Genomic DNA, 18,241 nt, shown 5'->3' on the forward strand with positions numbered 1-18,241 from the left:
CCTCACTGTGACATCAGACCTGTTCTTTTTCCTCGTGATACTGTGTAATTCATGTCAAGGGCTATTGAATTGAACTGAGTTGATTTTCGGAAGTGAGCTAAACCGGGTAAAACGACTATCTAAGCCACCCTGCAAATTTTAATATTGGGGAAAATGTGTGGAAACATCGATTTCGGGGAGTAGAAAATTCAACAATAATGGATGCGTGGTCGTGCAGGAGAACTTTTAGCATCCGCAACCTGCAAAGGAAGAGGCGAGGTGGACTAAGGAAGAGGTTTTCTTTTTCTTTTTCTTCTTTCGTCTTTCTTCTTTCATCTCTAGTTCTCGACTTAAAGAATGAAAAATAAGGAAACCTGAAATTTTCCATTCCATTTCGAACTCTGAATCAAAAATACGGAAACTATAAGTAAGATAACAAGAAGTGTGGTACGCAATGTAACACGATAATGTAGATGTGTTTCGGAGTAAAACACGTTGAAACATTGTTGGACAAACATTCGGGGAGGGGACCAAAAAAAATAATATCGTTTCAGTGTTACCTTAATATTGCGAAGTTTACCGTTTTCTCGCAAAAATCTGTATCTCTAATCATGGTATCAAAGCTTCCTGAAGAATAGGGTAACAGGATTGGCATTTGACAAATGTCATACTTATTGTTACCATAAAACTTATTATGCAACATTAAATAATTATTGATACGCTTTTTTTCGATGAGAATATGGTTTTGTCATTAAATGAAGTATATTTTCGGATAAGTAATGAAAAAAGTCTAAAATAGAAATAAACTATAATTATTGTCAAAAATTTAGCACCATGAGTTCATAAGATATGTTGATGGTTAATTAAAGCTTGTCATGAAGCGAAGTAGGTGAGACGTCACAGATTCTCGCAAAGCGACGCCTGGTGAGTCACTGTCATAGGCTAAGTACAGACTAAATAGGAAGATGGACTGCAAAACCGCGTGTAGTCAATTATCGCTTGTCGTTCTCGAACTAGCTCTCAGTAAGTCTCTAGCATTACAAGTGATGATAGTATTTTACCAACGATCACTAGGTTAATTATTTCTTTAAATATATTTTTTAGAAAATTGTATACAATATTTAACAATTTCTTTACAATAGTTTTTAAAAGTTGCGATGATTTCACATTTCTAGACGTCATGAATAATTTAACGTTTGTAATTTCGGAATCATGATGGTCAGCGACATGAATGAAACGTCCATTCATTTTTTGCAATCCCGCAATTCTTGCACACCTTTCCGATAAGGCTTGTTGATTTTTCAGAAGGAGGCTTACATAACGGCCAACCATATCCATATCCGTTCATGACAAAAGTCTAGAAGTTAAAAAGAGAGGGAAGTTTTTGGCGGGGTTTATCGGAATATTGACGCGTTTTTCGCTTCCTAGACTAGATCGCTTCTTACGCAGTTGGGGAACTTGGGGATACGCCATAGATCCGACTTGCTCTAATCCCCCTTTTTCCCTATCCGCCGGGTAACGATAAAAATGGGCCAAGCTGATGTAAGCTAGATAAAATCAATACGTCGATTTGAAGGAATCTTAAAATCGTCATGGTGCCTTACAGGGATAGCGTTAAGGAAGTTCAGAGGGGTCCGGCATTATCTATCAGTACAATCCTCCCCAAAATTTTGAAATCCCAGACACCATAATATAATCAGTCAGAAGTAAGATGAGACTAGAAGTATTGAGGTAACCAAATTCTTCACTTGGCGAAAGTGAATATTCTTGATAACACACCAACGGTTCGCCCTCTGGTAGCGGTTTCTGAATTTTCCCTCCAAAACGTGAGACGCTCGTGGCGGTAGACGGCCGAACTAGATTCAAGCACCCGCTTCGACCGTGTTTCGTGGCTTTAGGTTAAGGGGAAGGGGGTAGGAAATGGTCGATGTTTGGGTCCGCGAAATGCTATGAAAGTCATAAAACGATTTCTAAATCTAAGAAATAAAATTGAATTTCGAGATCCTGCTCAAAATTTCAGAAACGTCCGACCCCTCGGAATTCTTTCTGAACCTCTTTCAAACTCTCAACTCTGTAAATATCTTCGAACTTTCGTAACATTGACTATAAAGCGAAGGAGGGTTAACTTGAGGAATAGTTCATGGTAAAAATCATGCGCATGGAGGTTTTTTCGAAAATTATCTGAGTTTTATAAAAAGTCAGTAAGTAAACGAAGTTCATACGACCTAACGTATTCTTATTTTCTGAAGTTTTTTTTAAATTTCACCCAAAAATATTATGTGAAATCATGCAACCGCACTCCATTAATATCGTAATTATGATCTTCCTGATCTTGTTCCTTCACCAAGGAGGATGTGTAAAAGGGGAGGTTCGAAGTGAGACAAAATACACTAAGTTCATAAAACGGTAGTGTGCCGTTCCCCGGTTAACTTTTTTACCGCTACCCCTGACTGCAAAAGAGCGCACGTTCTCGCGCATGCGTTCAATAATTTTTAATGATCACGTGACGCTCGCCTTTTCAAACGGCTTGCGCGTCGAAGTTGCGCGACAGTGCATGCGGTACCTGCCTCGGTTTTCTTACCTCCACCTTTCCAGAACGTGTCTCTCCTCATAAATATCCTCCTTGCTTCACCTGCATGTACTCAGTCGCATATTCTACAGGGCCGGTAGGCCCTTGTAGATATGACTTGATACCGTTTTGTAACGTTAAAGTAATATTCACCCGCTTTTGCTAATTTCCTATGGAGATTAACATGGGTTTTTCGTGATCTTTCCCCACCGATAACTTAAAAACTACAGCGAAGATACTTTTCGGAATTATCTTAAATTAACAATTAAGTATTCAGGGTGTGCTATCGGCCAGCTTGATCAAAACAATTAAGTCTAAGTATGTTAATTTTACTTAATTACAGAAGTACGGCTTTGACCATCGTGATTGGACATAATAATTAGCTAGATATCTCTTGGAAAACTCAGTGTCACTACGTATCTGTAGTGTGGTGGTTGTCACGTCCGCTTCACACGCGGAAGGTCCCAGGTTCGAGCCCTGGTAGATACATGTATTGACGATCGTGATTGCACATAAGAATTAGCTAGATCTCTTGGAAAACTCAGTGCTACCACGTATCTATGGTGCAATGGTTATCACGTCCGCTTCACACGCGGAAGGTCCCAGGTTCAAGCCCTGGTAGATACATGTTTTTACCATCGTGATTGGGCAAAAGAATTAGCTAGATCTCTTGGAAAACTCAGTATTACCACGTATCTATGGTGTAGTGGTTATCACGTCCGCTTCACACGCGGAAAGTCCCAGGTTCGTGCCCAGGTAGGTACATGTTTTAACCATCTTGATTGGACGTAATAATTAGTTAGATCTCTTGGAAAACTTGGACTTACCACGTGTCTGTGGTGTAGTGGTTATAATATATATTTAACAATTATTTCACTTCACTTGGTTTAATAAGGTGACATAGGTAGCGTACTTTTTCCCTACTTTTAAAACCATTAAACTAAGTAATATTAGAAGTTCAATAGATTGTCTAAAAAAGATGGTAAAAGCCACTGTAAATGGTGCATAAATGCTTAATATTTCCTTAATACTTGCAATAATATTAGTAAATGGCGCGAATTGATCATAGAAATGGGGTTAAAGTACACCCTAAATGATGTCTTTTATGGCACTGGAAAAAACAGCATATATGGTGTTTGAATGCACCATTATATTTTAGAGTGCAAATGTATGACGGTAAAGCAAACATAATTATTCAAAATTTAATTACATTAAGACTGAAGTGACAGATATTATATAAAAACGTCTTGGTTTGGACCAAGGCCGAAAAAACAAACGATATGTGTGAGGTTTATCAATTGACTGAAGTTTCAGATATTGAAATTTTTTTCTAGTTCTTTTTATCCACTCAATCCTTAATCAATATTTAATTCAATCAACTGATTTTACTGTTAATCGATCTAGTCCCTCTAAATTAATTGAAAAAATTACATATCTACGCTTTTTCAAGAACAATTAATTTCATGATAAAATGTTTTCGAAAATGTAATTGTTCTTGAAAAAGCGTAGATATGTAATTTTTTCAATTAATTTAGAGGGACTAGATCGATTAACAGTAAAATCAGTTGATTGAATTAAATATTGATTAAGGATTGAGTGGATAAAAAGAACTAGAAAAAAATTTCAATATCTGAAACTTCAGTCAATTGATAAACCTCACACATATCGTTTGTTTTTTCGGCCTTGGTCCAAACCAAGACGTTTTTATATAATTGAAAGAGAATTAAAGTATTTGTTAGCTTGGATTAGTTAGATTCGGCTGGTGATTTTGTGATTTTTACCCATCGAGGAAATGTTCTAAGATTAATAAATCGCCTTAGTAAATTTTGATAATTAAATACTTGACACACAAACAAGCCCTTTATTTGAATTTGAAAACTCTTTTATTTCAACGCGCCTTATGGTGCCTACCCGTTACGCCTTTACGTGAAGCAGACGACTTCACGGTGCTATGGGAACTGAATTTCCATCCCTTGCCTTGTGATGTAAATCAAGTCAATAAATATTATCATCTTTAATATTTTATATGGATACATGGCTCCAATTTTAAATATTAATTTTTCGAACAGAACAAAAAAATTAATCCTCCTTGGTATAAAAGACACTCACGTGCCCCAAGTTTAGAAGATTTCTCCCTAAAGACAAGAGAACGCGTAGGCTACACTGTTATGCTTTCTGATTCCAAAAATAGATCTGTTCCTACCCAGAAGTCCATCTATCCCATCTCGGCTTTAGGAGCAAAGCCTCGAATCCGACAGGAGAAAAATTGGGATTAGAAACGATAAAAAAGCGTGCGCTAGGCCTATAGCCCGAAGACACGTCTGTTGGATGGGGCTTATTCGATTTTCGAGCCTTAACATTAAAAGCTGACATTATATATCATGACCAGAATATACGGCACCCTTCCAACGTCACTCTCTACAGGGTGTTACATTTTGTTGGGCCCGACAATTGGATGAGTGTTGTATAAGTCGAATTTGGTTTAAGAGGAGTTTATCATCTTGCAACATTAATTTTACCTTACCCAAACATTTTTCCATCATCAAACAATGTTTGCTACCTCCTGCTTTGAAAATATTTCTTATCGTTGGTTGGGGAACATATTTACATTTCACACATGTGTTTTCTCCTTTTGTCATTTCAAACTCATTGAACCTTCATCTAACGAAGTTAGTCTATAATTAATTTTGTATTTACACTGGGTGGTATGAAACGTTTAATTTTTACCTTCATTACTCCGTATTTGGTATTGGAGGACTCTCAGACGCTTATCGTTCTAGAGAACACTGCACTTTTTTGGAATTTATTTTCCTAATAAAATTCGAAGGTTTTCACTGAACATTCTCAAGTTAGGTCAAGTACTTGAATTGTACCATTTATCGAAGCCTTGTACGGTCGAAAAACCCCCAACAGTTTGACTTTAGGTAACTTGTGAAGCTAATATCACAGTGCATAAATGACCAATGGTTGATAAAACATAACATACAAAGTCTTCATTTGATGTTTCAGTCTTTCTTATTCAGATCGAGAAACATCCTCTGTTCGTACCTACACTTCTTTTTCGTTTAATTGCGATCCAGACAAAATGTAGCACCCTGTATTATGGTTTATAAATCCTCTTGATAGAAAAAAACTATATTTTTTATAGTCCGAAGAAGAACGTCAGACTTATAGTCTATCCATAGTTTTGTTCAACCTCACTTGATAATTCGGGGAAAGCTGAGGCGTATGAATATGCAATGTTAAGTCTCATCACAATGGAAATAGTGTTGTTCAAATGCGCTCATAGAATGGAACGAAGAGAGTGCGGACGATTTTTTGACGCGAGTCTAGAAACCGGTGTTGATAGGTAATAATCCAGGATAGCCAGTTTTTACGGTTTGCCATGGCGTTCCGACAATATACTTTTTAGTATATGGGTACATAAATATAAGGAATCATGAATTTATTCACTTGGAATGAGAATATTTAAGCGGAGAACACGTGTTTTGTTATGATTAAAAGTTCTTAAATTGATACACAACTATTAAGGTCTACCAAATTTCCTAACAGAATGTTTTGTAATATACTGTTTGATTCTTTGAAATACTACGCGATATTAAGGGTATTATTTATATACTAATTTATATATTATATTTATATATTATATATAGGTATGCTAGTTAAAATTTTTAAGTTATTTGAAACTGGCTAAGCGTGGCCCAGGAATAGTTTCCTATGTCGACACTGAATAATTGTTTTTGGGTCCACCAAAATTAAATATCTGCCTAATTTTTTTTTTTTTTTTGCAACTTCATAACGATGTTTACCAACTTAGCGGGTAGGAATTTAAATTTGTGTAACTCAACCAAACCATGTCCAAAACATTTTTCAAGTGATACTGATATCATAAGCTTATAGGATATGTTCCATTAGTTCGTCACTGATCACTGAGACGTAGATGAAACGTCATAGATTCTCGTAAAGTAACGTCTGATGAGGCGCTCTCAAAGGACTTAGTAGAGACTAAATAGGAAAATGGACTTCGAAACCGTGTGTAGTCAATTCTCGCGTCGTTCTCGAACTCTCATGCGTTACGAAGTATAGGTAGTGTCATACTTACTGAACATATCAAAAAAACTTATGCTGATATCAACCATGAAGTTTTGTCAAATTCAGTAAGCAATTGTGACTGTGCATGTAGAACATCATAATTTCACAAGTTTTTATAGCACTTAACTACAATATCATCTTGTCAGAAAACTACTCTTATTATGAATTTTGGTGATATTGAACAGGAAAATAATAAAAGTAAGTCAACTTGGTGTTTAAATATTGAAGACACTTTTCTTGCAAACGAAGTGCCACCCCGGTTCAATATTCCAAGGGAACTAAAACTATTTCATGCTATTATATTTTTATATAACTTACGATATATAAATTTTTTTGGAGTCTATTTTGGGCTATGTCAGAAAAATATGAAGTGTCAAAAACAGGATTTCTTTAGTGGAAAAATCATTTTAATAAGAATTTATTCGTTCAAACTTTTTAAAATACTTTTACCGCGTTTTACTTCCAACGCCCACAAAACTTCGATTTAAAGTTTATTTTCAGAAACAAACAAAAGAGAAAAAATCCGAGGGGCTGGATATTTAATTGAAAGTCCTTAAGCTATTCGAGTATATTTCGCAAAATCGCAAAAGTTGTATGTATTTCGCCAAATCGCAAAAGTTGGACGTATTTCGCCAAATCGCAAAAGTTGGACGTATTTCGCCAAATCGCAAAAGTTGGACGTATTTCGCCAAATCGCAAAAGTTGGACGTATTTCGCCAAATCGCAAAAGTTGGACGTATTTCGCCAAATCGCAAAAGTTGGACGTATTTCGCCAAATCGCAAAAGTTGGACGTATTTCGCCAAATCGCAAAAGTTGGACGTAATTCGGAAAAATTGAAAAAAAAAAGTGCGATGAAATTACAAAACTTCTTGGGAAATCATATGTCGGAGCCCTCGTCTCTTTGCAAGATGTGTTGAAAATACTTGGAATTTTATGCCTAGTTCGTATAGTTGAAATTTATGGTTCACAAAGTGATTCCATCTTTAGAATGGATATTAACTACAAATTGAAATTTATAGTCCACTGAAACTTTATGGTCTTAACTCAATAAAAATAATGATAAGAGTATTGAAAATAATGTGAAAAGTGTCATTATAAAATGGGGTGGCTTCGCTTCGCAGCAAGAGGGTTCGATCTCGGAATGTGGCACCGGGTGAAAACCTGGGAACACACTCTTCTCAAGTTATGTCCCGACTTGTTCAAAATGTTTACCTCCACGGTGTTACGTGGTTTCTAGTTTGCATCCAAAGTTGCTGAGGTTAACGGTAATAGTTAGTATAGGGCACAATTAGTTAGCTGTGGCAGACTGGGCCACCCTTCTTTGCATATAGGTACCCACCTGTAAATAAGCCACGGAATTATTGTGGTCATAGTTTCAAAGAAAAGCTTAGATTATTAATATACTGAAATAGTAAAAATAGTAAAATACGTGGGAAATAGCTTTGGTCGTTTGTCGCCGTATGCGTCATTTATTGCATACGTGGCCGATAGTGAATCTGTCTTAGAAGAATGTCCCACGACACAGATATCCACGAATGTTCGATGGCAAACGTAACTTCCACAGGGGTTCGATAACAGAAATGCGAGATTGGGTAATAATACCACGGTCTGGTTAAAAACGCCGGTTTTACTAGGTTCATGCCGTTGTCACGACATCTTTCCAATAACTAGGCGCTCTTGCTTACACGTAAAAGCGATTTACTCGTTGGCTTGACAAAGAAGTTGAATGGGCCATCGTTTTAATGAATGAAAAACCAAGCCACCAAGCCACTCAGCAACTACAGCGATCTGAAAACGCCGTTGTAACTTTAGGCCAAATTAAAACACTTTGCCAAATTAAATGTTTAATTTTTTGGTCTAAAATGCTTTTAGCTCTGCCCCCAGAATCGATCGTTTCTTAAATATCGAATCTTTTTCAATTATGACCAATTAATTGTAAACAAAATGGTCAAGCCATATTCGTCGCTTCACTTGAAGGGAAAATTCATCGCATTTTACGTGATACTTTGATGGCCCGTATCTCCGCGGGTGTTCAGTTTTGGACCATAGTTCTTTGGTGACTTAGTCTTGTTTTGACCCGTAGAATGCGCCCCTGAATTTGTGACACATCTTTTTGTAACACCCTGTATTATAAGCTTGATGTTTTGAAAGTAGAGACTAGAAAGTGTAACATGATACCACTTTCGTGGTAAATATGAAATGAAATTGTAATTTCGCATACCCTTTAAGGATAAACAATTTTCTGCAGTACTTTCAACTCCAAAAAATGTATTCGAGCAAAGAACCAAATTAGTCCTAATCGATTATGACGTTCGCCTTGACCTTTTTAGTATATAAATACCGCATTCAAGTTAGCGGAATTTGATCACGGCACATTAACCTTTTTATTATGTAAGAGAGAAAAGAGGGGGAGAGTGATTGGGTGAAAGAAAGTAGATCACGCGATCTATTATCCCGTGTAATAGATAGTCGTCGTGGGGATAAGTTGTCTGAACTTCCCTTGTTTTTCTTGTCCTTTACACGAATCGTTCACCATCTCATTCTTCTTCGCTCCCTGGACTTCGGTCTGGTCTGGTCGAGCATCCTTCAGGGTCCAAGCTTGGTACGGCAGGGGCCGTCAACGGCGGCTGGATTATATTTCTGTATCATGTCAAAGAAAATGGCCTTTTAACATTGGTTAGGATTATTCTCCCAACCAACCGAATTCACGCTCTATTTTCCTTCATCCCCCCTACCCACTCCCGTTTCATGGACTAGTTACAGTCGGGAAAGAAACGGTTATACAGATCATCTCCGTATGTATTGCAGGGTTCAAAAAACCCCGGGTCTTTTTAGCAGTTGCGTGCATGGTAGAAATTGACATTCAAAAGGCAACTGCTTAATAAAAAAGTCTTAAAATGTTTCATTAAAAATGATAAACATTATTATATAGTACTTTTAAAGCTAAAACAACAAATGTTTAAAAAAAAAACTTTAAAATGAATATATTCTAGCATCAAAATTCAACATCTTAGTGATGGGTTTTATTAAGTGGGTTTTTTAGTGAGTTTTTTGTGGTGGGTAAAACCCAATAAAACCCGCGGGTTTTTTGGGCTGGGTTTTTTTAATTTGAACCCTGATGTAGTGGTTACGCTGTAATGAAGTAGGCTTTGGAGGTTGGTTGAAGGGTTTTGATTGTCAGAAGAATATTCTTCAAACCATATTCCAAACCGTTTTCGAACATTTTTTGTTGTAGGTAACGTTTTTTAAATTTTAAATATAATCATGTAGCTTATAAAAGTCACATGGAATTTTGTGGAAGTGCTTAAAATATCGAAAAATATAAAAGTAATTATTAAAATGGTCCAAAACCAAATTTTTCGCCACATCGTACGATGGACTATTAATTTGACCTGGTGTGTTGAAGAAGAAGAAGTAGAAGATGTTTTGTTCGTTCGTTTCGTTCATTAATTTTAAATAGTACTTCTGGCTCCTAGCGGCGTGTGAATGATTCACCTTACATTATAGCCTAAGAAAACAGGTACCCCTTAACCGATGTATGCATAGTTTACAGACTAGAATGATTGATACCATTTACACCAGGAGACCAAGCAACTTTGTACTGCACTTTGTCCGTCAAGTAGCCTTTTCTCCTGGTCTAAATGGTATCAATCCTTTTAGTCTGAGAACTGTGTATTAAAATTAAGAGTTACGTAAACGAGCTTAATTATGAGCTAGACCATCTTGTTTAAGTTACGTGTACCATTCTTAAATTTTATGCACACTGCAATGCTGTGCAAATGGGGGAATTTAATCTAATCTAAGCTTTTGTCTATGAAGGGATTTCCACACTAAGCCTGTGGCTTGTTTACAGGTGGGTCCCTTTACAATGCATAGGAGGGTAGTGGTTAGCCCCTATGCCACAGCTAACCGACAGCGCCCCCTATACTAACTATTACCGTTAACCTCTGCAAGTTTTGATGGAAAGGAGAAACCGGGTTAGACCGCGGAGGAAAACTCCTTTTAACAAGCGGGGAGAGAACTTGCAAACTCTACGCAGAAGGTGTTAAAAAATTAATTGTAACCCCTCACCCTTTTGTATCATAAAACCCAACGTTTAAAAAGCACCCTCTAAAATTTGAAAACAGGTTGTGGAGAAACCAAACAACCCCTAAGAAAAGAAAACTATTTTTGTAAGATTTGGGTACCTTGAAAAAATTCCAAATGGAAAATAACCTGCGACGTGGGTGATACGTACGGGGTTTTTCGATCTGGGGGTGGTCCCCTTTAAAGAAAAACTACTTTTCCTCTGTAAGAAATTGTACAAATAAAATCACTTGCTTTTAAGAATTCAAACCCTTAAGATCTCGTCACTTTAGCACCGCAAAAAAGTGGTAAAATTTAGAACCTAGCCAAATAGGTAAAAAGTAAAAATACTTAGAAAATATTTAGCGCCTAGCCAAATAGGCAAAAATCACTTAGAAATTTTTTCAGTCGGTTTTTAAGTATAAGCTTTAAATTAAATAAGCTCTCCCTTCAATTAATAAGAGTATTCCGCAATAGAAGGATTTGTTCCCAGATTTTCACCCGGTGCCACAGTCCAGGATCGAACCCGGGATCCTCTTGCTGCGAGGCGAAAGAGCTAACCGCTACGCCACCCCAGTACTGCGCTCAACCTGCATTGATCCTTAAAAGCCACGCTGTAGTTTTCTTTGTGTTCAGTCCAGTTGAAACAAGTCTCTGCTAGTAAAATTACAGTGGTGTCTATGCTCCTGTAGATTCGGGTTGTTCCATTTGGAGTTCTCCAAGGCTCGTGAAGCTTAGCTTCCGGCAATCCGTTGGAGATTCTGGCGCGCTACTCGAGCCCCGGGCCTTTATTTGACTTTGTCGTACTTTGGGTTTAGAACGGTCTTTCGCCTGAAGGTATATCTATTTTGTCCGGAAACGGGGTGGCCATGGGCTTTCTTAAGTCCTTCCACGTAAACCTCGATTTGTTTTCATTTCTATCTCGATATAGGATTAGGAAAGCATCCCTCATAGACTCTCGGGGTCCCTACGCTATGCTTTGCTTTGCTCGTACGACGCCCCACAATCCCCGTTTCTATCAAGTTTGCTTCTATGATGCCCCGCTGTGACGCATTTCTAGCGAAATATCTGTTACTGTATCTAATAATAATATAAAACAAGTTGGTAAATTCAGCACAATCGTCTCCTACCCATTGAAGTCTTTGTAATTTCGGGTGTAATTTGATTTACTGCTAGTGAAACTCTGTTTACCTGAAATTGATTTACTTTTTACTTTAAATTGATATAGGCCTAATTAGAGTAAAAATTATTTGACCTAAGTTTATTTATCCCTACTTCGGGAAAACACTATTTGACCTAAGAGGAGAAATTTGTGTTTAAGTTGATTTTCTCTTTTACATGAATTTTATTTACTTTTATATACCACGAGTGAAAAATTGTTGTTATTCATGGAGGACGTTATGGATCCTATTTTGATTGTCCTCTTAAAGAGAATGCAAATTTACAACTTCATATCATATTTTACCACGAAAGTAGTATTATGTTACACTTTCAAGTCTCTACTTTCAAAATATCAAGTTTTTAATATAATTGAACCAAAGTTTCTATTTTTAAAATCCATTGAAAAATCACGAAAACTCAGTTTCTAAATATCAATAACTTTGTCTTGTCGAGCTTGTTCGCCCGTTTGATGACATCACTATGACGTGGGAAAAAAAAGTGCGGAAATTCCATACGGGTCTCGAGCTTCTCGCCAGTCTAAACTCTGGGTCTGATAGCGGAGAGAGTGGCACCATCTCACGTGATAAATATATCTGTGACGTCAGCCTACGGGAAACGTTTTAGCCTTTCATATAAGGTGGATTTCAAATAATTTCATATGAAGCATTTTCAAATGCATATTGCAGCCAAATAACGAGAAATGGAGAATTAAAAGATTGATGTTTTTGAATTCAAAGAAATTAATTCTATCTTTTGTTGTATAAATCAGAGGTTTTTCAAACGAAGCTTCTCATTCCCTTTAATGATATGGAAGTAACAAATGATGTTTCATTATGACTTTTGCTCCGTAATTAGTCGCAACGGTAGCGAAAGTTAAGGGTGTGTTATTTTATGTTACAAGGAAGAGGGGTTATTCAAGATTTTGCCTCTTTTTTTGGTGTTACGTAATATGTGGACAGCTCCTTAGTGGAAACGAATTTTTAATATATACCCAATCCTAAATTTCATCGAAATCCCTTTGAGATTTAACAAATCTTGACGCTTTAGATTTAATTTGAAATAATTTATACGCTATTTCGAATTAAAACGATCATTGTAATGTTAATCCATTCCTTTAAATGAATACAAGACTTGCCAAGTCCCGAAAAAGGCCTTAGTTGGCCTTTATAAGCGGAAGACTTCAAGTTACGTTAACTTTGATACGTGTTACCAAGAAGTGATATTTAGTTTACTAGGGAGAAGGTATAAGATGCCTAAGTATTTGCCCGCCATAATCCCAGTCCCCCTTTCAAAATACAAGGGGGAACGTAAAAGGAGGCCCCGGGCTATTTCGCTACACTCTCCTCAGTCGGAAAATACGTAATTTTCGTCATTCACGTCGCGCTGACGTGAGTTTTCAAGAACCAATGAGAAGTTGGTTGTAATTTAGAGATGGGGATTAAGTCCTGACCTACGTTTGGACTGGAGATAAAGAGCTGGAAATGTGGAGGCGAATTTATACCTTCTCCCTAATAAACTAGATATCACTTCTTGGTATTACCTTTCCCGTATCTATTAATATAATTTTGGCTGGGAAATGGACTCATTTCTCATTGTGTCGATGTTCGAAATTGGGTTGTCGCTTCGTTCACTTAATTCTGTTTCTAAAGCCTTGCTCTTTCTCTCTCGAGTTCACAAAAGCTCATTCATTATCAGTCTGTATTGGCGCCAGTCTTCTAAATATAGGCTAAAGCCTACATATTTCAAATTCTAATTAAATATTGCATAGGGGATAGTTTATTACCGAGATTCCTATTCAAATATACGAACGACAAGCTGGGGATTAATGTAGTGGTATACTTTAATAATTTCAAACAGTCGCGTAATATTTCCACCGTGAATTATTTGTCTTATATTAATTTTAACAAGACAAGAATCGTGAAAAGTTTTCAAAAGGGACGTTTCTAAAATTAATTCAATAATATCGTAAGTGATTAATGGTTGTCAATAAGAAAGTTTGCTTATTATAAGGGATACGATTGTAGGGTTTAAGTTCTGGTATCCTAAATTTTTGACAGTTTTAGTAAATTGATCCTAATAGATTGTTTTATTTTGTTGATTCAAAATCGAAATATTTCTAAAAGTCTACTCGCCATTTTAGTGGCTTTTGAGGTCATGGTTCTATTTATTTTGCTGGAAAAGATTTGTAGTTCGTGTCCAGGGTTGCCATATTGGGCTGGAAAGCCGCCAATTGGGCTTCTTCTCTAAAATATTGGCTGGAAATAAAAGGGTTGGCTGTTGGCTGGAAATTGGGCTTGTCGGGGTTTTTCTTTGGCTTTCTGTACTTAAAATACCGCCAATGGGAGAAAATCATTAAAAGGCCCAAAAAACTGACAAATGGTACTGTCAAACCATTTGTGTTGCCTAAAAATTCGTAAATTTTTGGTTAAATAAAGTGTTTTCATTTAGTTTTGGGTGTTAAAGACGGTGTCAGTATGTAATATGCATTGAAATTTCTAAAAGAAAAACTAATTCCAAATATTCACGATAAATTTTTGGCTGGTTTTTGGGCTGGATTGTTTAGATCTTAGTCAGTTTTTGGGCTTCTCTTCGAAATACCGATTGGCGGTTTTTTGGGCTTGTTTCCAATTTGATTTTGGCGGGTTGAAGGTTTTCAATCTGGCATCCCTGTATCGTGTCTCTCTTTGTAACACTTGTAAATTATTCCTGGCCATATTGAAGTAACGCCGCCGCTTCGGAACTCAAATCGACTAATACTATTGTAAGTTTTTATACGTATTAGTGAAATTGGTTAAACGAACGTTCGTTATTCCGTAAGTTAGATTTTCTCACATTTCTGGTCGCTATTTTCCAAGATGGCCGAAGGCTGGAAAAAACTTCCTTAATAAGTCTCTACTGCCGGAAACATCTGGACCTTACTGGCGTGTGTGGTAGATAAAGTATTACCAATAAAGTTATTTTAAAACCTATGGCCAAAAATGTATCAATTGCTGAATCTAAAATAAATTTTTGTCAGGGTTATCATCAGCACAATTAGATAAAAAAAATTTTTTTTTATTAATTTGAATTTCGAAAGAGTGAACTTCGGGTACTTGGGTAGTAGATATTTTGGTGTCATCTCAGAGTATCGTCTGCAAAGATTTGTTTCCATTTCGAGTCACTAAGGTTCGTTGTTTCTTTTCAATTGCAGTTCTTAAAGTTTCGGGAGAAAGAGACTCACAAAGGACAACTGATGGACAACATGGGTCATTGGGTGAGTGAAACAATTGTTTTAATTTCTTTGTGTTACTTTACAAAGAAGGAAATTATTTTGGTAGGAGTTAAACGCGCCAATGCTTAAAGTCTTAACTCTACATTTTTCATTGTTCATTGTTGGTTCATTTCCCGGTACATTTTTTTATCAAAATAAGCTTTGTTTTGGCTGAAAAACGGCTCCAATTGCTATAAGTAACTTGGGTAGCTCTAAATTTCAACTGTTGGATTTTCTTCATTAAACTCAGTCTAATTCTAGCAGCTAAATGGTTCAAATTTTGTCAAATAATAGATTTTTTAAGGAATTGTAAGATTTTCTTTGAATGTGGTAAAGACGTTTGAGAGCTCATTAAGTCATACTACACGGCCGGTAGGTTCTTGTAGATAAGATCTGACTCCCTTTTATAACACACCAACGGTTGGCCCTCTGGTAGCGGTTTTTGAATTTTCCCTCCAAAACGTGAGACGCTCGCGGCGGTAGAGGGCCGAACTAGATTCAAACACCCGTGTCCGTGTTCCGCGGCTTTAGGTTGAGGGGAAGGGGGTAGGAAATATTTTTGGAACTCGACCCATTGTTTTCTCTTTAGTGTAGGCGCGATGGAAGCGGCATAAAATCCTCAAATTTGTTCACTAGTGCCAGGATCTACTACCGATGCTAGAGCTCTTTACTTCTAGTCTCATCTTACATCTGCTTTTATTTATACTCAATCCGATCATGTAATGTTAATCTATGGAGTTTTTCATTACGAGGGCAATTTGTTTTTGCAAGTTAGAACCAAGGCCTAGCAACCCAGAGGGACAAATTTTTAACTGTTCGATTTTAACAAAATAATATGCCTAACAAACGCGAGTTTGTGAACGTGGCTTCACCATCTTGATTCTTAATTCGTTTTTTCATCTGAGAAAATGTTCTTTCACTCCTTCACTTTTTTTAGGGAATAGACCCACTCTATTCCTTTCTGATTTGCTGTTAGATACTTCGTTAGAACCGGTTCTAAAATAAAGATGAAAGTACGTTTCGAATTTGATCATTAAAAATGTTGATTCTACGTGATGATTATATTTAGTTTTCCCCTCACTTTAAAAAAGCATTTTGCTTTAGCTAAAAAAAGCATTATACGTAGACCCCTGGATGGAGGGTTGCCAGTTGGAAGTGCCTGCTGTTTCGAGGATATTTCGAATGAAGGTAGCTAGATCACCAAGATTCATATCTACTGACTTTTTACCGCAAAGGCGACATCTATGCTAAATTTAACCAAGCTTTTATATTTCGATTATGAGATGCTGAGCTAGCGGGTACCGAACTGAGGTTGATTAGTGTATTATATTTTCGGCAATAAAGTGATTGCGTGATTTACAGGGCAGGCAATGGTTACAGCAGGGATAGATTTAATTTTAGAAGTAGGAATGGAAAACAGAGTAATCTGGGCGCGCGTCAAAGTCCGGGACCCCCTTCCCGGGCAAGGAGAGGCGGATGGGTCATAGCGACAGAGGTAAAAAGGAATTACGTCACTATTTTTCGCCCTCCCCGTCAGCAACGTCATCAAAACGTAGTTTAAGTGAGCCAATAAGGTAATTTAAACTTTTCGTTACGTACTGTTGGAGGGAGGGGCTCTATACTGGGTGGGCTATGAGTCGGAATAACTGAAGTAAATACTAAACGTTTTAAATTCCTACTTCTAAAATTAAATCTATCACTGTTCACAGTGAAGTAACACTCTTTTAATTGCGTTTTAATTCTGTTTTGAATTTCCATGAAAATGTTTTATATTGTAATTTGTGGAAAGGATAGTGGAGCATAATATCAAATACTTCTGTTACACTTTTAATACTTGTTAAATGTCAACATTACTACCCAGTGCTACGGACACTGCTTTGGAGTTATATAAAGACTGTATGACGCCGAATAAAGCCGTAATACGCCTTTGGGGCATCTTCTTTGAGAAGCAGAATCTTATCGTTTTTAAATTGGGAATCACTAATTGCTGCACTTTTTCTTTACATTTGGAACGGTGAGAGAGTATCTCATTAAAAATATTTATAGCTAAAAAAAATCGCGGAGCTTTGCTATTGAAATTCGTAATGTTATACTTAATATTACTGCTGCATTGACTTATTGCTTCAGGAATTCCATGTTATAGATAGTGGATTTTCGAGACTATGGGATGGATATCAAAATTTGGGAATAGCATTAAAATCATGTTTTATTAGTAAGCTCACCTCAATTTACTTATTTAATTTAGTGTCTTACTTTTTATGTTTCTTTGGTACATTGGGAAAACGATTAATTTGGAGACAGGGTAAAATAGGACCTGCAATTGGGAAAAATTATCGTATACGGCAGTTATCTATATCTATATAAATCAAAGTCCTGACTGACTGACTGACTGACTGATAATCAACGCCCAGCCCAAACCGCTTGCCATAGAAGGCTGAAAATTTGCACGAACGTTAATCATAAGTAGTAGGCGCGTACTAAGAAAGATTTTTCCAATCCACCGCCATCTTAATAAATGGCGCCCAGAAATGTAAAACATTTTCTCTATGCAACAAAGTCCGCGCGTTTCAAACGATTTCACAAATATTTAGTAAACTGGTTTCCTTTAACCTATAGACGGGCTGAATGGTCTTTTGGGTTCGATTTGTTGCCATCCTTTTGAATGGCGGCCAAAAACTTAAAAACCCTTCTTTATGGAATAATGTCCGCACGAAAAGTAATAAAAAATATCCCGACGGGCTGACGGGCAACGCCGAGTGCCCTCACAGCCTCGCTCCTAGGGTGCTACAAAAATATTAGTCGAATCAGTAAAATCTATTCATTCTTTATAACATTTCGATGGAAGTTCTAATTCTATATATATATTATATAGTTGAAATGTGGCAAGTTACAATTTATATTCAATCTGAAATTTCATTCAAATGTCTTTGAGGATTACATGGTTTAAAATTGTTGTGGTATTTATTAACACTAACACATGAAGATGTTAACGTTACCTAATCGTAATTTCCGAGTTTCATATTATATTGGCAATACGGTTTGTTCATTTGTATTTTTTAATGTGCACCGAATTTGACCAAACTCCATGCTGGATATCACTTTGGTTGAGTTCTTCTCAAGGTTA

At 36.7% G+C, this 18,241-nt stretch overlaps 1 protein-coding gene and 2 non-coding genes across 5 annotated transcripts in view; all 3 read left to right on the forward strand.

Annotated features, from left to right (window-relative positions):
- Positions 1–18,241, forward strand: part of hwt (SH2 domain-containing adapter heavyweight) — a 271,876-nt gene that overhangs the window by 186,719 nt on the left and 66,916 nt on the right. For 2 of the 3 annotated variants that reach the window (XM_089851418.1, XM_089851417.1), the window contains exon 6: positions 15,058–15,120. The exons of the other annotated variant lie outside the window; for it this stretch is intronic. In XM_089851418.1, coding sequence (XP_089707544.1) covers positions 15,058–15,120 — 63 coding nt within the window. The remainder of the gene's footprint in view (positions 1–15,057; positions 15,121–18,241) is intronic. 3 annotated transcript variants of the gene reach the window in all.
- On the forward strand, positions 2,965–3,037 carry TRNAV-CAC (transfer RNA valine (anticodon CAC)). The gene has a single exon. It is a non-coding gene; the product is annotated as a tRNA-Val (tRNA).
- TRNAV-CAC (transfer RNA valine (anticodon CAC)) lies at positions 3,103–3,175 on the forward strand. The gene has a single exon. It is a non-coding gene; the product is annotated as a tRNA-Val (tRNA).

Source organism: Phalangium opilio, unplaced genomic scaffold, assembly GCF_054372755.1.
Source record: "Phalangium opilio isolate 3A_F unplaced genomic scaffold, DU_Popi_V2 ptg000105l_1, whole genome shotgun sequence".
Lineage (NCBI taxonomy): Eukaryota > Metazoa > Arthropoda > Arachnida > Opiliones > Phalangiidae > Phalangium > Phalangium opilio.